This window comes from Schistocerca gregaria, chromosome 8, assembly GCF_023897955.1.
Source record: "Schistocerca gregaria isolate iqSchGreg1 chromosome 8, iqSchGreg1.2, whole genome shotgun sequence".
NCBI lineage: Eukaryota > Metazoa > Arthropoda > Insecta > Orthoptera > Acrididae > Schistocerca > Schistocerca gregaria.
The window spans coordinates 381,293,921-381,321,258 of NC_064927.1; the positions used below are offsets into that span (position 1 = coordinate 381,293,921).

A 27,338-nucleotide genomic window follows, 5' to 3' on the forward strand; every position below is an offset into this window, starting at 1 on the left:
TGCTCGAGGCATGATTCGAACCTGAGACCGTACAGCCACGTGTTTCGGGATTGAAGCGCCTAGAACAGCTCGGCCACAATGGCCAGCCTCAGAAAAGTATAACTCTGGAATCCGAGTACATAAATCCTACAGGATTATATAATATTGATGCTCGAGGCATGATTCGAACCTGAGACCGTACAGCCACGTGTTTCGGGATTGAAGCGCCTAGAACAGCTCGGCCACAATGGCCAGCCTCAGAAAAGTATAACTCTGGAACCCGAGTACATAAATCCTACAGGATTATATAATATTGATGCTCGAGGCATGATTCGAACCTGAGACCGTACAGCCACGTGTTTCGGGATTGAAGCGCCTAGAACAGCTCGGCCACAATGGCCAGCCTCAGAAAAGTATAACTCTGGAACCCGAGTACATAAATCCTACAGGATTATATAATATTGATGCTCGAGGCATGATTCGAACCTGAGACCGTACAGCCACGTGGTTCCGGACTGAAGCGCCTAGAACCTCTCTGCCACAGTGGCCGGCCTCAGAAAAGTATAACTCTGGAATCCGAGTACATAAATCCTACAGGATTATATAATATTATGTTCACATTACAAGAGGGTATTGTATCAGGTAAGAACGACTGTTTTTTTTTTCGGAACACAAGCTAATGAGGTTGAGTGAAATAAATTCAAGAATGAAGCTGTCGTAGCCTACCAACGAACTGCAGCTTATCATGAAAAGTGGTTCGGCTACGAAAACTCTCCTTCTAAGATTTTCACTTACATGGACGCAGGAAAAGTAACTCCTACATACGGAAAATATGTACAAGCATCAACTGTGGTGGGTATTGTAGAGGACATTGCTGAAGATAGTTTATGCGAAGATATCCATATACTAAATACACTACTGGCCATTAAAATTGCTACGCCAAGAAGATTACGTGCTACAGACGTTAAATTTAACCGACAGGAAGAAGATGCTGTGATATGCAAATGATTAGTTACTAAGAGCATTCACACAAGGTTTGCGCCGGTGCTAAAACTTACAACTTGCTGACATGAGGAAAGTATCCAACCGATTTCTCATACACAAACAGCAGCTGACCGGCGTTGCCTGGTGAAACGTTGTTGTGATGCCTCGTGTAAGGAGGAGAAATGCGTACCATCACGTTTCCGACTTTGATAAAGGCCGGATTGTAGCCTATCGCGATTGCGGTTTATCGTATCGCGGCATTGCTGCTCGCGTTGGTCGAGATCCAATGACTGTTAGCAGAATATGGAATCGGTGGGTTCAGGAGGGTAAAACGGAACGCCGTGCTGGATCCCAACGGTCTCGTACCACTAGCAGTCGAGATGACAGGCATATTACCCACATGGCTGCAACGGATCGTGCAGCCACGTCTCGATCCCTGAGTCAACAGATGAGGACGTTTGCAAGACAACAACCATCTGCACGAACAGTTCGACGACATTTGGAGCAGCATGGACTAGCAGCTCGGAGACATTGGCTGCGGTTACCCTTGACGCTGCATCACAGACAGGAGCGCCTGCGATGGTGTACTCAACGACAAACCTGGGTGCACGAATGGCAAAACGTCATTTTTTGGATGAATCCAGGTTCTGTTTACAGCATTATGATGGTCGCATCCGTGTTTGGCGACATCGCGGTGAACGCACATTGGAAGCGTGTATGTGTCATCGCCATACTGGCGTATCACCCGGCGTGATGGTACGGGGTGCCATTGGTTACAGGTCTTTGTCATTTCTCGTTCGGATTGACGGCACTTTGAACAGTGGACGTTACATACAGGATTCGAACCTGCGACCGTAGCGGTCACGAGGTTCCAGACGCTAGGGGAGGTGTTGCGCTATATTGGAGTGGTTGTCACCTGAGGGTGAGTCATTTGTTGTCTAGTTTGTTTATAATATTCGGACTTTGTGCGTTTTAGCCTTATTTTCATAGTTTTTGTTGGTCTTATTATCTAAGCTGCGATTTACATAAGTGAACAGTTTTAACTTTAATTGCAAGGGCGCTATTGACAGTGGCATCGAGCGTCTTAAAACCAACAGCAACAACGAAAAATGTTATCTAGGAATAGGAGAAGAAAAATCGGAGTAAACGTTTATGAATTGTTATGTTACACTCACCAAACTGCCTTGTATACTTGTTTGAATATCAAGAGGAGGAGAACGTGATAGGCTTCTTTCTTCACTAGATGGACATTGACAACAAAACATTATGTTTTATTTCACAGTAAATAAATTAAATTTACAAAAATAAGAAAGTATGTGCAGCCATATTGCTGCTTAATGATAGTCTCTCGCTGAAACTTCCACTTTGAAAGTAAAGAAAACACCTGTTAATGAAAATTGAAAGGGTAGTGATCAACGAGAGACGACACTACATTAATGTACTGTCCTATTCTATCTCGCATACATGCTCTCGGAAGGCGTATTCCTGTGAATATCGCAGAAATTTGTGGACAGTGACGCGACTTCTCTTCTTGAAAGGAATCAGCTCGTTGAGGTGCGCCACTTGTTGGCTCTTTCCAGTCGATCGTTGTAGTCGTGGTCCACCACCAGAGCCACTGTTGTCACGGCGTTGCGTATCTTCGAGGCCAAGTAATTCTCCACCTGCAGAGCAACAGACAAAAACACTGTGAAACGTGTTCTCCTACAGCAAAGAATGTTGTATGACCTAATTATAATGTGTGAATGAAAGTCATGAAAACTGTTTTACAACAGCGGGAAAAGATGATAAACCTACAACATTCATTACCATTTAGCACTTTGGAATCTGTTTTTTTTTTTGCTATCACACCCTTTATGGAAAGACTGAAACTGCGTAGCTTTCTTGGTGACTATTTGTGTTGGAAATATTGATAACTATTTAGTGAGTCACTTATCATACTAAATACCCGCGAAATGTTCAAAATTCAAATGGCTCTAAGCAGTATGGGACTTAACATCTGAGATTATCAGTTCCCTAGACTTAGAACTACTTAAACCTAACTAACCTAAGGACACCACACACACATCCATGCCTGATGCAGGATTCGAACCTGCGACCGCAGCAGCTGCGCGGTTCGGGACTGAAGCGCCTAGAACCGCTCGGTCACTACGACAGACCCGTGAAATGTTGTTTACTGCATTCGTCACTGGACTAACTGAACGGTGGAAAGCAATATAGAACACGAACTGACTTCAGTTCTCAAATCTAAGGACACGATGCAATCTATTACACTTCCGTTAAAATTTACGATGTAATTATTGTAATAATTTGGTCTGATGATTTTGTCCCCGACTTTTAACATTTGCAGCTTCTTAATGTTGCCCAAGAAGCCACACTGTTTTTCCTGTACAAAGCAATTCCTTTACGAAGACAGTCGGTACTCTGAAAATGAGATGCAGATGCTATTATGACTTAGGGGGACATGATCGATGTTCATACGCCACGCATATTGAACCGTAATTACAAAACAGAGTTTCCAAAATCCAAAACATAAAAGGTACTTTACTGTGGATTCACCATTTTTGGGGCAAGTTAAAAATAAGTGTATATGAATATGTATACATCTCAGTGGGTGTTTCGTTCTTTTATTCTAGGTTTAAACGTTAGCTATATACTACATATAAAATTGTTGTTGTTGTTGTTGTGGTCTTCAGTCCTCAGACTGGTTTGAGGCAGCTCTCCATGCTACTCTATCCTGTGCAAGCTGCTTCATCTCCCAGTACCTACTGCACCCTACATCCATCTGAATCTGCTTAGTGTATTCATCTCTTGGTCTCCCTCTGCTATTTCTACCCTCCACGCTGCCCTCCAATGTATAATTTCTGATCCCTTGATGCCTCAGAACATGTCCTACCAACCGGTCCCTTCTTCTTGTCAAGTTGTGCCACAAACTCCTCTTCTCCCCAATTCTATTCAATACCGCCTCATTAGTTACGTCATCTACCCATCTAATCTTCAGCATTATTCTGTAGCACCACATTTCAAAAGCTTCTATTCTCTTCTTGTCCAAACTATTTATCGTCCATGTTTCACTTCCATACATGGCTACACTCCATACAAATACTTTCCTGACGCTTAAATCTATACTCGATGTTAACAAATTTCTCTTCTTCAGAAACGCTTTCCTTGCCATTGCCAGTCTACATTATATATCCTCTCTACTTCGACCATGATCAGTTATTTTGCTCCCCAAATAGCAAAACTCCTTTAGTACTTTAAGTGTCTCATTTCCTAATCTGATTCCCTCAGCATCACCCGAGTTAACTCGACTACATTCTATTATCCTCGTTTTGGTTTTGTTGATGTTCATCTTCTCCTTTCAAGACACGGTCCATTCCGCTCAACTTCTCTTCCAAGTCCTTTCCTGTCTTTGACAAGAATTAAAATGTCATCGTCGAACCTCAAAATTTTTATTTCTTCTTCATGGATTTTAATACCAACCCCGAATTTTTCTTTTGTTTCTTTCACTGCTTACTCAATATACAGATTGAATAACATCGGGGAGAGGCTATAACCCTGTCTCACTCCCTTCCCAACCACTGCTTCTCTTTCATATCCCTCGACTCTTATAACTGCCATCTGGTTTCTGTACAAATTGTAAATAGTCTTTCGCTCCCTGTGTTTTACCCCTGCCACCTTCAGTATTTGAAAGAGGGTATTCCAGTTAACACATATAAAATATACAGTGAAAACATTGATATTCCTTTTTTGAAACAACCAGTACTCCACTCGCACAGGAGACAGAAATTGCACTTTTCAACAGGACAGTGTTCGTCTGTACATACCATGTGACTCTATGAAGTGTTAGCGTGATGACGAGGGCCAGCAACATCCCCAGATCTGCCACCGACAGAAAATGTATGGGATCAGTGCGAATATGAACTCCATCCCAGTGCCAGATCGAATACATCAAGGACTAGTTAGAACAGTTGTGGAACAGATTGCCTCTGGAGAGAATACAACGACCTTAGTACACCCTTCCCAACCGAATCAGTGCTCGCATCCAGGCCAGAGAGGAGTCCAGGGTCATATTGATAAGTGGGCTCACACTGCCAAGTTCTTTCTAAATTTGACTCGGTATTGTAATGACTGAAATAACGTCACATACTCTCTCAACCCATGAAGTTCCATTTCTTTTCCTTCTGTCCTTCAGCATGCTTCACTTTTCTTTTGTCAGGCAGTACCAGAGTGATTAGTTGCTGACGTGTTAGTTCTACTTATTGCCAACTGCACCAATGTCAATAAACAAGATAACTGAGAGTCCCTTGATCATTAATTGTGATTAAATTGTATCTGCGCTGCACCATTGTTAAACGTTGGTTAACAAAACGTGTTCATCTAACCGGGAATTTGATCGTAGTTAACTCTGTATGTTACAAAGGAGATTGCCCATTATACACCCAAAGTTAATGATTATCGCCTTGTGTAGTACTTATGCGTGCTTTTCAGTTTGTTGTAATGTGCGTACTGTTACTGCGCTATGGAGACCAAGAAAGGAGGCTCAATTTTACAGCTTTTCGGCTGTAGTGTGAAAATTTTAGAACGCAAAAAAAAGATGGACGGATTGAATAGCGAAAAATGCTGCACACCGACCTGAAATATGCGTATTAGTAGAATTTATTTGCTAACTCAGTTGAGCCTTCATCAAATTTTTGGTTTTAAATTGAATATAGTTAAACTGTAGTGTCTAGTGTGAGGTCACACATACGTAATATCCGTATTCCCGTTGTTGCGTTGACTACCATTACTCTGAAGTAAAGAAAATCAAACGGGTTTCAAGATAAAGATTCCTTTCATTTGAATGGAGGAGGATATTTTTTCAAAGCTGCTTACCATCACTGAAAAATATATTTACTGATAAAATAAAAACACGAGGCAGTCCTTAAAAGCAAGAGATATGTTTATTTTACACGAAGTTTCATAATAGCAAAAATTTCCAGTGTGTAGCTTGTGCTTACTTTCTGTTATAAACTGACAGTTATGTCCGCGCAGACTAAGCCAACACTTGGCACAGTGGATGAAGAGAGCACCCGTAAATGGCTTTACAGTAGGTTAAGATTTCTGGTCACTGGGGTAACTCTCCAGACGTTGACCTTTGCCAAAATAATTGCATCAAATACATTATTTATAATAAATACCATCGAATACTGCATGTAATACTTCTATTAAACTACGGCTTCAACAGGGTAGCGAGTTCTCCGAATAAGTATAGCCTACACGTGGTAAACACTGTATCTGCAAATGTTATTACTTGAGTTTTAACTATGACAAATTGTACCAAAACAACGCACTTTTGATAGCTCACTGTTAATCCATAGCATTGAAATTCACTGTACCAGTGACTCTAGGAAATCCATCCAGTACACTGAAACCATCTGTCACGGTGTGTAATACTACTGGAGAAGAAAACTTTATGTATTTTGGAGACACTGTTGATATGATCTCCAATACATCATTGATGAGTCTTCGTGTGGTTGTACTACATGCTATACGAGGGGCGTTTGAAAAGTTCGTGCAAAAATGAAAACTACTTACGTGTTTGAGGTAAATCTTTTTTATTTTTCGACACAGTCTCCTTTTAGACTTATACACTTCGTCCAACGCTGTTCTAATTTATTGGTCCCTTACGAATAATAGGAATTGTCCAAGTCTGCAAAATAGCTATTAGTTGCTAAAATCACCTCCCCATTTGAATAAAATCTTTGTCCCGCCAGCTATTTCTTGAAATTGAGGAACAAATAGTAGAGTGAGGGAGCCACGTCTAGAGAACAGGGCAATGTGAAACGAGTTGGAATCCTGTTTCTATTAATTTTGCGACTACAACTGCTGAGGTGTGTGCCAGTGCATTGTCATGCTGGAAAAGAACTTTGATGCGGTCTATTCACCTGCAATAGTTTTACCCTTTTCTACATGGTCGATGAGGATTATCCCTTGCGAATCCCAAAAGACAGTCACCATACCTTTCCAGCCTATTTTGGTGCAGATTCTCCCTTAGTAACGAGTGATTGTTGTTTGGTGTCAGGGGCATAGTAATGCATCCATGTTCCATCCACTGTGACGAAACGACGCTTTAAGTCCTGCGGATTCTACCTGAACAGCTGCAAACCACCCTTGCAACACTTCACAGGATTCTAATTTTGCTCAAGCGTGAGCAGTCGCGGAACCCATCTTGCGGATAACTTTCTCATGTCCAAATGTTTATGCAAAATATTATGTACCCGTTCATTCGAGATGCCCATAGCACTGGCAATGTCACGCACCTTAACTCTTCTGTCATCCATCACCATATCATGGATTTTACCGATGATTTCTGGAGTTTTAACCTCCACAGGGCGTCCAGAACGTTCAGCATCACTCGTGCCCATATGGTCACTTCGAAAATTTTGAAAGCACGTATAAACTGTTGTAATCGAAGATGCAGAGTCACCGTTATGTTAATCAAGCTTCTCTTTACTCTTGTTAATCAAGCTTCTCTTTCTCTTTACTTTTGCCTTTCATAAAGTAATTATTAATTACCGCACGAAATTCTTTTTCGTTTATTTCTTGACAATCACTCGACTTCCCTGATTCAGACGAATACCAAACACAAAGAAATAGACCAATATGGCCGAAACTTGGTGTGCGTTCTTTCCAAAGATGCTACCAACTAAACATGACCTCGAAACGCGCCAGTGGTGCCATCTCTCGGACTTCGCATGGACTTTTCAAACGCCCCTCGTAGGGCTGTCACCAATAACTACACAAAATGCACCAGTTGCATATATCATTAATATCATTAGAAGTCTGTTCATTGGCGAGTCTAAGTTATTCCGATAAATAGGAAATTGCAGCCAGTCGTTGATTTGACCGAATAACCACAACACTGATTCCTTTCAGAGATGAAATGTGTCTTCAAATTTCCTGTCCTCGTAATCTCCGAGAGGATTTCCCCTTTCCACAAGTACACTAAAACAGATGCAGCGATGATTTACGTGGTCAAGATGTAATATTTTCTGTGACATCTATAACGCCAAAAGGCGCCGCCGTCTTAATACGTACATATTTACCTAATCTTAACTGTGATAAGTTCAAGCTAAGCCAGTCTCCCACCTCAGTCAACTTTAACCCTGATCAACGCTCTCGTTTAACTTTAACTGAAGTTGGTGCAGCCGAACTTTTCGTTGAGCAGGGCTAAATGGCGACATAACCGCAGATAGCTTTTAATCGACGTTGATACAGTCAGCGCTTAAAGTACAAACTTCCAGGGTACTTTACATGTCACCATTTATACCGAAGTTCTGCATAAATGTCACAGCTCACCCTCTCTTTGTGACACATTACCCACACAGAACGGTGAGTTGTAATGTTGTTTCCTGGGCATTACACAGTGTCGAGAAAGCTACGTTAATTTAAAATGTAGAGAAAGATTTCCCTTTCTAGCAGTCTTGCTACAGGCATTTCGCAGCTACATTTACGACCCAAAACATTATGGCCACCTATTTAATAGTGTGTTGGTCGACATTTGGAATGCAATACAGCTGCGGTTCTTCCTGGCAGGGTCTGGACATGTGCTTGATAGTTTTCACGAGGTATGTGGCACCAAATGTTTGCACACAGGCCAGGCAGTTCCCATAAATTACAGACCGGTTGTTTACGGGCGCGAAACGTGGACTAGATACGTCATCGGGTTCAGATCAGGCGAATATGGTGGTCAAGACATCAATATGAACTCACTAACATGCACATCAAACCAACGTAGCACGATTATGGGCTTGTGACATGGATAGTGAACTCGCTGAAAGATATTGTTGAGGTTGGGGAAGACATCAAGGAAGAAGGGATGCATATGGTCCGCCGCAATGTTCACATAGACTGATGACCTCAGCGGTTAAGTCCCATAGTGCTCAAAGCCATTTTGAATGTTCACGTAGTCCACAGCTGCCTCTGATTACCAACACAGGCACCAGTGAACCCCAGCGGAATGTCATCCAGAGGATAATATTGGCCCCAGTGGCATTGTAAGTAGGCTGTTTACGTTTTCTTATTGGTAACGCCACGTAGCGCTCTGTATGAAAAATCACTGGCTGTGCCTTGTGCAGTCTGTGGCTGGTTTGCATTGTTGTCTGCCATTGTAGTGTTGGGCAGCGGCAGCTGGATGCTAACAGCGCGTAGCGTTGCGCAGTTGGAGGCGAGCCGCCAGCAGTGGTGGATGTGAGGAGAGAAATGGCGGTGTTTTGTAATTTGCAAGACTGGATGTCATGAACTACCATATATATTTTGACTATTAAGGTAAATACACTGTTTGTTCTCTATTAAAATCTTTCATTTGCTAACTATGCCTGTCAGTAGTTAGTGCCTTCAGTAGTTTGAATCTTTTATTTAGCTGGCAGTAGTGGTGCTCGCTGTATTGCAGTAGCTTGAGTAACGAAGATTTTTGTGAGGTAAGTGATTTGTGAAACGTATAGGTTAATGTTAGTCAGGGCCATTCTTTCGTAGGGATTTTTGAAAGTCAGATTGCGTTGCGCTAAAAATATTGTGTGTCAGTTTAAGCACAGTCTTGTATAAATTTTTCAAAGGGGACGTTTCATATAGACCAGTCGTGTATAATTTTTCTAAGGGGACGTTTCAGCATGTGTTTAAAACGCGGCGCATCTCTTGAGCAACTACTTGCCTCTATTGCAACGCATCCATACACTACCATAAACCTGGAGTAAAAAGAAATGTGAATCATTTCGTCAAGCGACATGTTTCCACAATGGACAGTGTTCTTCGAAACACTTGTGCCTGTAGCACCACTGTGCTCTGTCATTGTATTAGCCACGGGTCGCCAAGTACCCTGCTTTACAGAGGAAACAAACCTCCCAGCTCTATGTACTATGATGAGGCGTGGACGTCTTATGCCTTATCGCCAATTTGTAGTTTCACTCAGGTGACAATTGATGTCACCACTGACCCTGTCGCCTCAGTGCACCATATGGAAGGTTATAGGCATATGACGCACACATGTCCAACTCGTATATAGTTGTCAATTCAGTGGTCCGCAGCTCGTGGTCTTGCGGTAGCGTTCTCGTTTCCGGCGCACGGTGTCTCGGATTCGATTCCCGGCGGGGTTAGGGATTACTCTGCCTCGTGATGACTGGGTGTTGTGTGTACATCAGCATTGTTTCATTATCATTGACTCGCAAGTAGCTGAAGTGGCGTCAACTAAAGAGGACTTGCAATGCGGCGGCCAAACTTCCCCGCATGGGGCGTCCCGGCCAACAATGCCATACGATCATTTCATTTTTTTGTGAATACAGTAGATATTATTATCAACTTATTTATTAATTAAATAAAAAAATAGTTTTACCTACATTTAAAAGCATACTGCTTTACGACATATAACGTAAAGACGCCGCTCTTATACTATCTTCAGATGACCAATTAGTACAATTTTCTTTCATAAATACATGTTGCTCACAGTCAGAAAACGTTTCATTTTAAGTAACTCAGTATCACATTGAGATAGATGATCCTCTAAATCTGTGTTCTTTTTCTTAACTTCTCCTATCGTAATTTCTAATTGTTGACACTAACGTGCATCGCGTATTTCCAGCATCTGTTTAATAGCTGACGTTTTCTGTACTAGTAGTTTCTTCTTTACTTGGTAATATATTTACCAGTAAAACATCATCTATGCCTTACGGTAAATTCGTTTTCGTGCCCGATTTTTTTCCCATTGTTCATAACTACCCACTTATAAATTCTGCAAGGGGAAAATAAGAGACTTCATCTTGTGTTTCGGAAGAAGATTCAATAATTTTTCAAATTCATGTCATAATTACAATCAGCAAAATGTGTTGAGCACACACAAAAGTTAGCAACTGAAAACGTTTAAAGGCATTTATCAATTTTCTTTTCCTTCAGTGTTCTCAGAAACTATGTGAAACTTGATTTCTAATTAAACATGATTCCTAACTTTCTTCGTTGTCAAGGGTAGTTAGTACAACTCGTAATCGCACAGAAAATCATTATTTTTCATTTAAAAAAATCATAACATACTCCTCGAACCTCTCAGAAAACTGATAACTGTAGCATCAATCACGGATAATGCTACTGTTACACATAGAGACGTCTTAAGGCTAGAAAACTGTGAGCGAAATGTTGGAATACCTGCGTAGAATCGACGTTTGGTGCAGGGTTTGGCAGATGACGATCAGGCTTCAACATAACGAATGTAAGTAACCAGAAACACCCGTTATTGAATGATTACACGATTGCGGGAAATCACTAGAAGCTTTAACATCCATAAAACAACACTGCATTCACTCGAAAACACAATGACAAAGCAATAGCTTACGGCGTTGGCGGGATACTGATTGTGATTAGCGGAAGAGTCAGGTATGACGTCGATGTCCCAGCTAAAGCACTGGATATACCGAGCTGAACAATCCGCCATTTTGAATGCCAGTTCGAGGACAGTGTTGTATGCTTCGCTTGGCGCAGGAAAGTAAATCAGAGAATTTTGCTTAATTTTATTGTTACACAGCGTCAAATGGTTAGATGTACAGCTCCAGACTGCTCTGTTTCCTTCAGATATTTATCAGCGTAAGAGGTGACTTGTAAATTCAAGGCGCAAAGATTGGACATCAAATTCGAGCAACTATCTGTGTAAGTAGAAAGGCGTTTTCTTTGTTTTAGAAACAGATGTGCTCACAGAGCGGTGTTTATTTTAATCTTGCTGCAGATTATGTTTAGATAACACGACGTGACATTGTAAGTTTAAATGGCTCTGAGCACTATGGGACTTAACATCTGAGGTCATCAGTCCCCTAGAACTTAGAATTACTTAAACCTAACTAACCTAAGGACATCACAAACATCCATGCCCGAGGCAGGATTCGAACCTGCGACTGTAGCGGTCGCGCGGTTCCAGACTGAAGCGCCTAGAACCACTCGGCCACTTCGGACGGCTGTAAGTTTAAAGTGAAATACTTTTCATGATTTTATCTATAAAATCTGTACAAGACCACAAGCTCATCCAAACGAGCTGTTAATTTTATAAAACAAATTAATAACACTTTACCCACAGCTTGTTAGTAATAACAAATTATTATCAGTTTTTTTTACTTTTTAAATAACATCTGGACGATTTCTTGTACATCTTTTGAAATAGTCAATAATATTGGGATCTGCAGTATACTTCGAGTGCTCATGCAATTCCCACTTGTGCTGACATGAAATGTTAATGCCTGTTGTATTCCATTTTAGCATTATTCCGTAATTGTTTATGAATGCAACTCTTACTTAGAGCAAATTTAAATGGATGCGCCATATATCAACCAGAAAATAAGATACTGGTAACGAATTAAAAATGTATTTGGTAAATATGTAGAACAGCAACGAATGACTTGCATGGAACGCAAGTGAATGTATGATATCTCGGAACACCCGTCAAATCATCTACTTTAGTTCACCTGTCTCTTAAAGACAAATGTAAATATAATGTTATCAGCGCAAGGAATGCACATTTGATGGTCTTCAGAGCATATTAAAAAGTGTAAGTGTTCCGTAGAGTTAAACGAACGCCTTCAACGTGGGATTGAAAAAGGCAGATTGTTCAGCTTTTTCCGTTCAGTGCTCTAGTCCCAGCTTGCTACTGCGCACACACCCCTTGACCCCTACCGTCGCCTCGGTCGTCTACTGCCATAGCCTTTTAACGTTAAGTGTCGCTACACCGTCCCAACGGACGCGTTCGTCGAACGTCCCACTTTGATTTCAGCAGTTATTTCACACAGTGATCCTTCTCTGTTAGCACTGACAACTCTACGCAAACGGTGCTGCTCTCGGTCGTTAAGTAAAGGCCGTCGGCCACTGTGTCGTCCGTGGTGAGAGGTAATTACTAAAATTTTGCATTCTCAGCACACTCTTGATACTGTGGATCTCGGAATACTGAATTCTCAAACATTTTCGGAATGGAATGTCCTACGCGTCTAGCTCCAATTACCATTCAAAACTTCCCGTCGTGCGGCCATAATCAAGTCGGGGACCTTTTCACATGAATCATTTGAGCACAAATGACAGCTCCGCTAACGCACCGCCTTGTGTACGCGATACTACAGCCATCTGTATATGTGCATATAACTGTTCTTTGACTTTTGTCACCTCAGCGTAAACGGTACTTGACTCGCCGCTTAACATTCCCGAAACGTCACCAGGTAGCATGCAGTCTCAAGGTGAGCAGTGATCGTAACGGTTTGGCTCATCAGTGTATTTAGAGGTATCTAAAACATGAAGATGGTGAGAGGTCCCTTACTCCAAGGAGCGTAGGGAACGATGTGGGAGACCCGCGCCGCCAACTAGGCAAGGTCCTAGCGGAGGTGGTTTGCAATTTCCTTCCCCCGACCGTAATGGGGATGAATGATTATGAAGATGACACAACAACACCCAGTCATCTCGAGGTAGGGAAAATCCCTGAGCCCGCCGCGAATCGAACCCGGGACCCTGTGCGCTGGGAAGCGAAAACGCTACCGCAAGACCACGAGGTGCGGGCTAAAAACATAGATTTTTAAAATTTGTAACGACAATCGCCACCCTCTCCCCGCATTCAATCGCTGAAGTGGAATTTCGGAAGATGACAAAAACAGCCACCTGTTGTTGTTGTTTTCAGTTCTGAGACTGGATTGATGCAGCTCTCCATGCTACTCTATCCTGTTCAGGCTGCTTCATCTCCCAGTACGTACTGCAGCATACATTCTTCTGAATCTGCTTAGTGTATTCGTCTCTTGGTCTCCCTCTACGATTTTTACCCTCCACGCTGCCCTCCAGTGTTAAATTTCTGATCCCTTGATGCCACAGAACATGTCCTACCAACCGGTCCCTTCTTCTTGTCAAGTTGTGCGACAAACTCCTCTTCTCCCCAATTCTATTCAATACCTCCCCATTAGTTATATGATGTACCCATCTAATTTTCAGCATTCTTCTGTAGCACCACATTTCGAAAGCTTCTATTCTCTTCTTGTCCAAACTATTTATCGTCCATGTTTCACTTCCATACATGGCTACACTCCATACAAATACTTTCACAACGACTTCCTCACACTTAAATCTATACCCAATGTTAACAAATTTCTCTTCTTCAGAAACGCTTTCCTTGTCATTGCCAGTCTACATTTTATATCCTCTCTACTTCGACCATGATCAGTTATTTTGCTCCCCAAATAGCAAAACTCTTTTAGTACTTTAAGGGTCTCATTTCCTAATCTAATTCCCTCAGCATCACCCGACTTAATTCGACTACATTCCATTATCCTCGTTTTGCTTTTGTTGATGTTAATCTTACATGCTCCTTTCAAGACACTGTCCATTCCGTTCAACTGCTCTTCCAAGTCCTTTGCTGTCTCTGGCAGAATTACAATGTCATCGGCGAACCTCAAAGTTTTTATTTCTTCTCCTTGGACTTTAATACCTACTACGAATTTTTCATTTGTTTCCTTTACCGCTTGCTCAATATACAGATGGAATAGCATCGGGGACAGGCTACAACCCTGTCTCACTCCCTTCCCAACGGCTTCTTCCCTTTCATGCCCCTCGACTCTTATAACTGCCATCTGGTTTCTGTACAAATTGTAAATGGCCTTTCGCTCCCTGTATTTTACCCCTGCCACCTTTAGAATTTGAAAGAGAGTATTCCAGTTAACATTGTCAAAAGCTTTATCTAAGTCTACAAATGCCATAAATGTAGGTTTGCCTTTTCTTAATCCATTTTCTAAGATAAGTCGTAGGATCTGTATTGTCTCACGTGTTCCAACATTTCTGCAGAATCCAAACTGATCTTCGCCGAGGTCGGCTCTTATCAGTTTTTCCATTCGTCTGTAAAGAATTCGCGTTAATATTTTACAGCTGTGACTTATTAAAATGATAGTGCGGTAATTTTGACATCTGTCAACACCTGCTTTCCTTGGGAGTGGAATTATAACATTCTTCTTGAAGTCTGATGGTATTTCGCCTGTTTCATACATCTTGCTCACCAGATGGTAGAGTTTTGTCAGGACTGGCTCTCCCAAGGCCGTCAGTAGTTCTAATGGAATGTTGTCTACTCCTTGGGCCTTGTTTCGACTCAGGTCTTCAGTGCTCTGTCAAACTCTTCACGCAGTATTGTATCTCGAATTTCATCTTCATCTACATCCTCTTCCATTTCAATAATATTGTCCTCAAGTATATCGCCCTTGTATAGATCCTCTATATACTCCTTCCACCTTTCAGCTTTCCCTTCTTTGCTTAGAACTGGGTTTCCATCAGAGCTCTTGATATTCATACAAGTGGTTCTCTTTTCTCCAAAGGTCTCTTTAATTTTCCTGTAGGCAGTATCTATCTTATCCCTAGTGAGATAAGCCTCTACATCCTTACATTTGTCCTCTAGCCATCCCTGCTTAGCCATTTTGCACTTCCTGTCGATCTCGTTTTTGAGACGTTTGTATTCATTTTTGCCTGCTTCATTTACTGCACTTTTATATTTTCTCCTTTCATCAATTAAATTCAATATATCTTCTGTTATACAAGGATTTCTACTAGCTCTCGTCTTTTTACCTACGTGATCCTCTGGTACCTTCACTACTTTTTTCAGTTTCTTCAGTTTTAATCTATAGTTCATAACCAATAGATTGTGGTCAGAGTCCACATCTGACCCTGCAAATGTCTTACAATTTAAAAACTACAGCTGCCCAAATTAAAAAAAAATTACAGCAGTAAAGTTATTTAGATATGGAAATAAGTGGACGTCCTGGGATATTAAATTTCGTGTTCAGAGACGGTGAACACAATTTTTGGTTAAATACCTTATTTTCCCATCGCCAAGGCAATGTCGTCGACAGATGCATTTTCCTGATGAAATATGTATTTTTCTTTGTGTTGTAATCCAATACGGGTTTATTCACACTTATATTTTTATCTTGAGATTCCGGAACACTGGCATAATATTTAAGAGATACTGATTCACCCTTTGCAAGGTAACCAATAAAAGAGGAAAAAATTGATCTTTAATGTCCTATTAACTTCGATATTAGTAAAAACGGAGATTGAAGAGGTTAAAGAACGTAAATTACTATGTTCTTTTCGGGGGAACCATCCGGTCATCTGTCTTTAAGCGTTTTAGCTCTTCCACTGCAAATCCAGATCGCGACGGCCAGATACGGATTTGAATCTGACTCCTGGCATAAGGGACTCAAGTGTTTTACCCACTGCGCCAGCTCGCTTAGTTAGTGGAGGGGTAAAAGCTTTGTTGTTCCATGAAACCGGATTGCAGACGTAGCATACTTCGTCTATATGGTTACAGGGCCACCCGTTTTCATCTAATATTAAGAGTGCTGCTTCATTTCTGACTTCTGCACAGTCAAACTTCTAACATTCTGGGTGGTGCCTGTTTGTTCTATACCGTGTCTCCCTACCACTTTCGCGCAACGACGCTCTGAGCATGTTTTTTAGGGAATTGACTAGTTTGAACCTGAGACCTGTTGCTGGTAAGGAGACGCCAGACCACACATGACATGTAGAATTCAGAAGAGTTCAGTGAGACTAGCGATGATGTAACCAAATACTTAATGATTTCAGTGTCAGCTCCACTGCACTCCCTGTAAAAGAATCTTAATACTAACTAAATTTAGTGGAAGGGGTTCAAGGCTTTCCTATTTTTAGTTAGCTGGTAAAATAACGTCGAAAAAGCAGTTAAGTTTACCATTGGAAATTTTATTCTACTCACAAAACATCGTTATAAATTGCGCTATTGATAAAAGGAAATGTTTTAATACAGGATGGTAAAAACCAACTGCGTTCAACAAAAATGTGAACGAATATTCCCTGAATGGGTTTCCAAGCTCTACAATGGATCGAAGGATGACCTATGCCATATCACATCTATAATCTAAGTTTAAATTAAGTTTCACAAAAGAGCAAACTATCAAAGTGGTCTACAGTGACCCTCAATTATCTTTAATTACTTATCTAACTTGTCGTAAATTACAGTAGCTGATGTGGCTTCTCAATAACTATATAAAAGAAAAATCATCGCGTTTCAGATTTTTACTTCAAGTGGCAAATGTGAACACCATGAGCTTTAATTGACGATCGACACTAGTATTACGCAAAAAGGGGATGTAACAGATGAGACTTCTGCTGTTCTGAGTGAAGCCTTATGCGCTCAAAAATGTGGCATCGCGTGCGTTCATTACCTTGTCGGTGTTTAGGCAGCGTCAGGGCGGCGGCGGGCAGCACAGCTCCGCTCACCTCTCCATCTCGGAAGCAACTCTTCTCCTAATTTATCCTTACTACAATTTACCGAAGTTGGCTTAAAAAAAAACTATCTGGCTGTGTTTTCATCTGACCAATCAGGGTCTCAATGTTAACCTTAATCTCCGCCTACAAAAATTCTGTCTATCCAATGAGAAACGTTACACTTTTCGTGGTGGGACAATGTTTTTAAAGTTTCCAACGTAACAGAGACGCGAAAAAGTCTCACGCTAAAACCTGCAGCTGGTGTGGTCCTTTTAGCGTTATCGTAAGATCTACACTGTTCTTCTGGAGGGCTCTATCTTTTAAGATGGGCTGGGAGGGTGGTCCTAACGTAACAGAGACGCGAAAAAGTCTCACGCTAAAACTTGCAGCTGGCGTTGTCATAGTGGTTAGCTGGCGAATTGGGTGTCCAGTCCGTCCCTTATTGTAGGGCCTTCTAGCTTAACACGGTTCTGCTCTCGGCTGCTGTTCCCCCTCGGAACTGCGTCTGTCTCACGGTGGGAAGGTATGACATGCATTTAGGCATTCTTGTGTTAGTCTATGGTATTCCATTTGCTCACTCGTTACTCGTATTACTTTGGTTAATTTAATGTCGCGATTTTTTCGGAGCTATGTGACATACTACTGGATTTGCTTATCAAGTCAGGGTTTTCATAGAAGATGTTGGATTTGCCTAACACCTTACAAACTGGGCACCAGAAAGCGGTTAGTTTCTTCTTTTTTTTAAAGTCGAAGATTGCTGATAAATTCAACTAATGCAGCACCCATTATTAACTGTCATAAAATGTAAAAACCAGCATGCATTTACCTGACAGTAAAAAGACGTACCATGAAGGAATTATTCGAATACGGCGGAAATCGGTAGACGTGATGTACATGTACAAACAAATGACTACAATTTCAGAAAAACTGGATCATTTACTCAAGAGAGAGAGCTTCACACATTGAGCAAGCCAATAACGCGTTAGTCCACTTCTGGTCCTTAAGCAAGCAGCTGTTCGACTTGGCATTTGTTGACAGAATTTTTGGATGTCCTCTTGAGGGATATCGCACAAAATCCTGCCCAATTGGCGCGTTGCATCGTCAACATCCCGAGATGGTTGGAGGGCGCTGCCCACAATGCTCCATTCGTTTTCCATTGGGGAGAAGTCCGGCGACCTTGCTATCCAGGTTAGTGTTTGGCATGCACGAAGACAAACAGTAGAAACTCCCGCCATGTGCGGGCGGGCATTATCTTGCTGAAATGGAAGCCCAGGGAGCCTTGCCATGAAGGGCTACAAAACGGGGGGGCAGAATATCATCGACGTAGCGCTGTGCTGTAAAGGTGCTGCAGACGAAAACCATAGGGGTCTTGTCATGAAAACAAATGGCACCCCAGACCGTCACTCCTAGCTATGGGGCCGTATGACGGGTGAAAGACAGGTTGGTATCCCACTGCTGCCCGGGGTGTCTCCAGACACATGTTCGCTGGGCGTCGGGGCTCAATTCGAAGCGGGACTCATCGCTGAACACAGTTCTGCTCCGTGAACGAGATTCCAAGCCCAAGACTACGGCCTGTTGTGTTACCTTTTATGGAAAGGTTTCCTGGGCTTTCATTTAAGGAAGGTAATACCCACCCACACACGGCGAGAGTTTCTACTGTTTGTGTTCGTGCTTTCCAAACACTAACTTGGATAGCAATGTCACCGGATCTTTCCTCAATTGGAGACAATTGGAATATTATAGGCGGGGTCCTCCAACCGCCTCGGGATTCTGACGATCTAACAGAATTAGGCGCGTTATCCCTCATGTGGACATCCAACAACTCTGTCAATCAATACCAAGCCGAATAGCTGCTTGCATAAGGACGGGAGGTGGACCAACGCGTTATTGAATTGCTCAATTTGCGAAGCTCTTTCTGTTAAATAAAGCATTTGCAATCATTTGTTTGTCTGTACATGTACATCTACCGATTTCCGGTCCATCCAGATAATTCCTTCGTGGGCCGGCCGCGGTGGTCTGGCGGTTCTAGGCGCGCAGTCCGGAACCGTGTGACTGCTACGGTCGCAGGTTCGAATCCTGCCTCGGGCATGGATGTGTGTGACGTCCTTAGGTTAGTTAGGTTTAAGTAGTTCTAAGTTCTAGGGGACTAATGACCACAGCAGTTGAGTCCCATAGTGCTCAGAGCCATTTGAACCAATACCTTCGTGGTCCGTCGCTTTGTTTATTTTCTTTATTTTTTAAATCTTACGAGTGTATTACAGTTTAAGGACATAAAAGGGAAGCAGTTGTTAAGCAGTGAGTGAGACACTCTTGTGGTCTTTATTCAATTTATACCTTGATCAAACAGTATAAGAACTAACGGTATATACTGAGAGATATTAAAGTTCAAGCAGAAAAAACAAATACTTTACGTCTTCATCAACGACGCTGCAGTGTTTTCAAAGACGACTAGGCACCTGGAAGATCAGCTGAACAGAACAGACAGTATCTTGAAAAGAAGTTATTAAATGAACAACAACAGTTAATCCTAAGCGAATTAGTTTAGGAAATGAAATGCTGAAAGGAGTATCTTGAAAAGAAGTTATTAAATGAACAACAACAGTTAATCCTAAGCGAATTAGTTTAGGAAATGAAATGCTGAAAGGAGACGAGTTTTAATATTTGGGCCCAAAATTATTGATGATGGCCGTAGTGGAGGGTTATCAGATGAGACTGGCAATAAAAAGAAAAACATTTCAAAAATAGAAGTAGGTAACACCGAATATAAACGTGGTGAATGTGTTAGAAAGTCTTTCCGAAACAAATATGGCGGCAGTGTACTTTTGGAGGAAAGTGAATCCTCGACAATGGACGATTTGGACAAGAAGAGAAAAGCAGCTTTTGAAACTTGCCGTTACGTAAGAGAGCTGAATAATATTAGATGGGGAGTTCGCATAACTAACGAAGAGATGTGGACTCGAATCAGGTAGAAAAGAAATTTATGGCATAACTTGGTTCATTGAAGTGATCAGTTGACAGAATATTTTCTGAAGCATCAGGCAATTCGTTGGTGATGGAAATATAGGAGTTAAAGTCGTGCAGAATGACTAAGTATTGAATACAGTATGTAGTTTAGAACGGTTGCTTGATGTCCAGTATTGTACCGAGCATTTTGCGATGTTTTAATTGTTGATGGAGTTTTGGGACTACTTTCACTTGATTACTGTTCAAGAGAAGTGCCGCCGATAAATCAGCCTCCCATTTGTTTTACTGAAAATAAAGTAGTACACTCCTTAAAAACCTTCATCAACTTCTGATCAACTTCCTTTGGAGATAAACAGCCCAAAACAAATGCTGTCCAATTTGTCCACTGGGTGAAATGTCACGGACCCTCCCAGCCTTACAATTCGACAAGAATTACAATTTTCCTAAGCGCTTCATCACTCTTACATAAACTTTAGAATTTAACACTGCATACACTCCGTCAATCAAAATATTATTTACTTTGTTTAACGTCAATAAAATTTCAATTTTTTTTGCTTTCAAACTTTCGAAGTCAGATTTCCACTCACTCAGAGATCAGGATTGTGTTACACTGAAGTGAACTAACCAATCCCTAGTTTTTCCGCCGGCCGCGGTGGCCGAGCGGTTCTAGGCGCTTCAGTCGGGAACCGCACGACTGCTACAGTCGCAAGTTCGAATCCTGCCTCGAGCATGGATGTGTGTGATGTCCTTAGGTTAGTTAAGTTTTAGTAGTTCTAATTCTAGGGGACTGATGATCTCAGATGTTAAGTCCCATAGTGCTCAGAGCCATTTGAACACTAGTTTCTCATCATTAGATAATGGTATTTTGACATTTTCACAGCGCCGGCTAAAAACAGAAGTAAATTCGTCATTACTCAAGTTCTACGCAATCGCAAAACCACGGCATCTTGACTTATACGTTATTGTGAAACATTTATCATCATTTAAGCGTAGATAACCACGGCCGTTGTCACTATCAATAAAATTCTTCTGGGCTGTTGACCGCATTGTTAGTATATAAAATTATCCGATGTTTCGGCGATTATTGCAAACTACCTCATCAGTGTTTTGTGCTGAGCTTTATGCTAGCTCAGCACAAAGTCCTGAGGAAGGCCGTTCGCAATAATGGCCGAAACGTCGGACGATTTCATATATTGCTAATGTGATCAAGCAGCTGAGTAAAATTTTACTGACATTTATCATCATGATAAAAAATTTAGCGTGTTGCGCATAAATAGGCGAAGAAATTCAGTATGTTCGACTGCACTGCTGGTGACAAAACACTGTATTCGATAAAAATGTAAAACTACTAGGAGTATTCGGAATGACAATATAGAACTACTTATAGCAAAGGCTGCTGTCACGTTAAATTCGTTGATATAATCTTAAGGAAATACGTATATTTCATCCACAAGAGAAGTGGATAGCAAAAAATTCTTTGGACCAATTCGTGAGTATTGCTCATCAGTCTGGGCCCCTTGACGTGTTGAATTAATAGAAGAGCAAGAGAAGATCCAGTGAGAATCGTCGGTATTCACACAGGACCGTTTACTAAGTGCGAGAGCTTAAAGGAGATACTTAACGAACTCCAGCGACAGATGCTGCAAGAGAGGCATTGTTCAACATGGAGAGATTAACTGTTGAAATTCTGAGAGCAATCGAGGCACATAGTACTTCCTGCCAAGTAAGTACAACGAAAATATCGCAACGACAAAACCAGAAAAATTAGAGATCATACAGAGACACCAACAATCGTGCTTCCCGCACATCGTTTGCGTATGGCACAGGGGAACAGGAGTAAATAATAGTGTTAGCAGCAGTGCCTTCCACGCACTGTAAGGTGGCGTCTGGAGTATAAACTTATATGTGAATCGTAGCTCACTGATGTCAGTGTCCGCCCACAGTAGCTGAGTGGTAACCGGTACGGTAGCTCAGCGTGTTCGGTCAGAGAGATAGCTGCCCTCTGTAATAAAAAACTGAGTTAACAGCTCAACACTGGACTTGAACGGGTGTTTTGGGACATCCCTACCGGAAAAAAATGATCTGTGCGACATAATGTCAATCCTAAGGTTCGATTCCCGACTGTTGCCCTAATCATCATAATTTCATCCCCATTGACGCGCAAGTCGCCAAGGTGACGTCAAATCGAAAGACTTGCACCCGGCGAACAGTCTACCCGACTGGAGGCCCTAGTCACACATTTACATTTCTTTACTGATATCAGTTCTATTTTTGTGCCAGGCCGATACATTTCTACCTTGCCTCCATGTGATTTGAATCCGAATGCTTGTCCACTATCCACCTCACACACAATGGCCTTGTCACGTTGGATTCAATGGTTCTCGCATAACCATCGAAGCTAGGCAGGGTCGGGTTGGGTTGCCGCCTGGGAAAACTGGGTACCTTTGGCTCAGGGACGAGCAAGCCTCTAAGTGACCTACAATCGAAAGACTTACAACAGACTGTTGAGCCAACTACATTATTATTATTACCCATCACGTATGCGTATAAAGGAAGTCCGCCACGGTTACCTGTCCAAAGATGTTGACGAGCTGCAGCATCCTGTCGAAAACCATGTTCCGCTGCTCGGCTTTTTCCAGCTCGGTGAGGGGCCGCGGCGTGTGGTTGGCGCGACGGACCGCTTCCTGCAGCACGTCCTTCGTGTCGCGGACGGCGTTGGCTGCTTCGTCCTTGGCGTCTTTGACAGCCCACTGCGCCATCTCTCTGTCCGCCCTGGCCGTCCTGCTGATCACGTCCTTGGCGTCACTTGTTGCCTTCTCCGTCTCTTCTTCCAGGTCGGACAGCCACTGTGGCTTAGGAGAGCCTACTGCCTTGGCGTGGCAGCCCACCTGCAACAACGTGATAGTAATGGTAGAGGAAGAGTGCCGCTATTATCCGGAGCCACCTAGGTCGTGAATGTCTCCAGGGCCCATACTGTGGTGAGCAATCATCACCAGCTCACGTTCGCCATTGCTCTGGTCTCCCCAGGCACCTCGCCTGTGAACTCTTTGCTGCTGATGTACCCACCGTTCTAGTGAGTAGGCATTCCATAAAGTACTTACAATTGTGGAGTGGAAATTGGTTAGTGGTTTATAAATATATCCAGTAGGCCATTTAAAACAACTGGATAGTGTCCTAAGCCTTTAGTGATATACTGTAATTAAACTGGTGACTGAGGATCATTTTGGAACTAAGGGTACAAAATGAACTGACTACCCAACTCCCATATTAAAAACTAAACTAAACTCCATCCGAACAGGCCATGAAGGCCCAACGGTAACGCCTCAGCCTGAGGCGTAGCGCCGTATACCGATCCTGCCTTGGAGGCCGTTAAGTGGGAGATGTGTCTCAGAGCTGGATAGTGACAGATGGTGACGCGAGACTGGACGCGCACGTAGTTTATGTATCAGCCGATAGAGGACAATTTAGTTTCGATTGTGCCCACTAGAGTGCACTAAAGTAATAGAATGTTTTTCATAAACTGTTCAAGTATTTTCATAAAGTGTTATTATGTCTTTTTGTGTAGGTAAAATCTTATAAATGTGTTTTAGCAGTATGAATGATGCGTGAGTGGTTTGATGTTAATATGAAGATAACTGTTTAACGAGTTATGTAGTGGGATTTAGTGTGTAAACATTTCGAAGAAGTATGGACGTGGACAAAGGGGATTTTTGTGGAATAGATTTGTAAAGTACGTTTATGGTAAAGGGAAAATTAATTCCGGTACAAATAATAATAGTAAATAAATTTATGCATAAAAGAACTTCAGCATATTAGGTAATTACGTGGGTAAAAAGTGCAGTCGTTAGGTTTACTATTTTGTGATTGGTTATTGATGAAAAGCGCGGAATGACGCAGGAGAATGTTGTTTTGCTATTGGCTGCAGAGTAAACTGACCAATGGTAAAGCAATATTCTTCGCGCGCCTTCCTCTGCTGGTAGAGAAGACTTAGAGAATTCTAGAGGGGAGTCGGAGCCTAGCCATGAAACAGTTTGGACGTGTGTAATAGTAGTTACGATGGAAATGATAAGTTTCCGGATCTAGCAGTGTTTCATACATCAAAAGTGTTGTAAAGTGAAGGCATAATTATTCCGATGTGCGTGCAGAAATTGCGGAATTTTTAAGTGAATTTTGTGATGAGAAAAGACATAAATTCCGCGTGGCGTATTGAGCAGGTCGGTGGCTAAAAACTGTGACTGCATTTGGTACCGACAGACTTAATATTTGGCGAGCATTCTCAACCAAAAACAATCAGTATTTTTGTAGCTATTACGTTTTCGGGAAATGCAACACCATAAACTTGCTAACATGAGTGAAATGGATTGTGAGTGACTGTGTTAAGACTAGCACGGGCTTGGCAGTGATACTTGTTCCCCTAAGTTTCAGAATAAATTAAGGACAAAATTTCCAACCTTTCATTTCGTGTGAATACTTTCTCCCGGAACGCAGATTAGTGACTTTAATGGCAGCCTGGTTCACGTCGAAGTAAGTAGGTTTTGCTCGGCTTCCCTACAGATGATCTACTGAGACAACTTTCACAGGTAGGTGCTGGTACATAAAGGGACGGTTAGAACCACGCCGACGCAAGCCCGCAGGCATCACTGGATGCGGAAATGGAGGGGCATGTGGCCAGCAGACCACACTTCCGGCCGTACGTCAGTTTACGAGATCGGAACCGCTACTTCTCTGTCAACCAGCTCCTCCGTTTGCCTCACAAGGTCTGAGAACACCCCGTTTGCCAACAGCTCTCGGCAGACCGGATGGTCACCCATCCAAGTGCTAGCCCAGCCCGACAGCACTTAACTTTGGTGATCTGATGGGAACCGGTGTTAACCACTGTAGCAAGGCCGCTGGCGACAACTCCCACCTTATGGCAACTACTTAAATACATAGCAACACTTCACTGTGACAACCATCATGTCAATGCATACATTACAAGAGTGCACTAAATTTTACCAGACTCTGCCACATATCTCTGTTTTGCAACGAGATATCCTGTTACATCAACGACTTCATGTAACCCAACAGGAAAAAAATATATATATCAGAAACAAATACCGTCTGTGTGCTGGCATCGACCATATGTGGTGATACTATAAAATAAACAGGTATTGTCTTTCTGCTGTGACACACCCAAGCAGTGTATGACTATAGATTTGTATACTGTCATAAATTTTGTTTTTTACACCATGACTTTAAGATCTATGTCAGGTTTTAAACCAACATTAACATGTTTCGATCCATTGGCTCTTACTGAAATCTGGACATTGCATGGTGTAAATTTGAAACGTCCCCTTAGAAAAATTATACACAACTGTGCTTAAACTGACACACAATATTTTTAGCGCAACGCAATCTGACTTTCAAAAATCCCTACAAAAGAATGGCCCTGACTAACATTAACCTATACCTTTCACAAATCACTTACCTCACCAAAAATCTTCGTTACTCGAACTACTGCAATACAGCGAGCGCCACTACTGCCAGATAAATAAAAGATTCAAACTACGGAAGTCACTAACTACTGATAGGCACAGTTAGTAAATGAAAGATTTTAATAGAGAACAAACAATGTATTTACCTTAATAGTCATAATATATATATCAGTTCATGACATCCATTCTTACAAATTTCAAAACTCCGCCATCTCTCTCCCCAAGTCCACCACTGCTGGCGGCTCACATCCAACTGAGCAACGCTACGCGCTGTTAACATCCAGCTGCCCAACGCTACAATGGCAGACAACAATGCAAACTAGCCACAGACTGCGCACAGCACAGCCAGTGATTTTTCATACAGAGCGCTATGTGGCGTTACCAATAAGAAAACCTAAACAGCCTACTTACAAATTATGCTGCTGCTGTTTCCACAATACACAGGATGACTGGGATAAAAGCCAGAGGTGGTGTAAACTGACTGTTGGAAAACATTACTCGCCATGCAAATTGACTCATATGATCAAGTTAATTAATTAGCTTATCAATTTGATATCCATGATGTGCTGCCTGGCAGTTGGAAGTGATTGCTATGATACAGCACATATGATTCTTGACTTGAAGGGTAAACAGGTGCTCTTTTCGTTGCAGTGATATCTTTTAGTGATACCTCAATCTCTCACCTACACAGGGAGAGATGAGCATCTAAAGTGGAGTCCAGTATAAACCTAATATTTACAACTTCTCTGTGCTGTTACCTTAAGAGACATCATATGTGGCGAGGCATTTGGTTACTTTAAGAGAGGTCAAAAGTGAGGAGGGGTCTTTTGATAGAGGTAGATCTTAGCACTCTGTCACGAGTCAAAAATGAGTTTAATATTCTAGTCCTGCGATGCATGACGAAACAGATAAAAAAAATTTCCTACTTTATGAGAAAATACTTAGATGAAATGTAGCCTATGCAATGACATCACAGGATTTTCTCAAGTAACGACACTTAAGTGAAGTGAGAACACAGGTGTGCCTCGATCTCTTCTGTCTCCGAAAATAACTCATACAAAGGGTAGAAATTTAAATTTCACGTGAGAAATTCGATGTGTATGGTCAACAACATGCTTGGATGGGGTAAAGTAGTGTATTTTTAAAACTAGTGGGTCTATGTTTATGGCGGGTGGAATTGTTTAGAGCTACTGTATACATCCAGGCTGTAGCTGCCTGTTTTGCATGCACTGTGGCTAGCTAGAAGGGCGGTCACATGGCTTCTGAGATGGAAAGTTGTGAATTAGCTAAGCCTGTGATGGGTACAAAGAATGCACTGACCGGTCTGATCTTGCCCACAGCAGCAAGGGCTGGCAAAGTACCAATGTGCTGGGTGAGTGCGACAGAAGCGGACGTGCATGTTGTGTAATAGAAGATTGAATATGGGTGCGTGTTTGCTCTGGAAACATTGACAATATCCGAATTCCTACGACTCCAATCATCACCGGATGCCCTCAGTGGCGGGAGGTGATGCACTCTTACATACATGTGGTCCAAGACTGCAGCTGCAGTTGAGGTGGTAGTTTTCGCTGATCTCTGTGCATTGCTGGCGGCGTCGTGCTTTGTGCGGATGTCGGGACATGAGCGCAAGGGATGTGCGAGTGTTTCAGTGATCTCCGACATCTAGCCATG

The 27,338-nt window shown here is 42.1% G+C and overlaps 1 protein-coding gene across 1 annotated transcript in view; it reads right to left on the reverse strand.

The window, feature by feature from the left end:
• Positions 1-2,215: 2,215 nt before the first annotated feature.
• Positions 2,216-27,338, reverse strand: part of LOC126284823 (uncharacterized) — a 54,131-nt gene continuing 29,008 nt past the window's right edge. Inside the window, exons 2-3 of the mRNA XM_049984034.1 lie at positions 22,764-23,081; positions 2,216-2,624 (exon numbers count right to left, since the gene is read on the reverse strand). Of these exons, the coding sequence (XP_049839991.1) occupies positions 2,505-2,624; positions 22,764-23,081 (438 nt within the window). The 3' untranslated portion in view covers positions 2,216-2,504. The remainder of the gene's footprint in view (positions 2,625-22,763; positions 23,082-27,338) is intronic.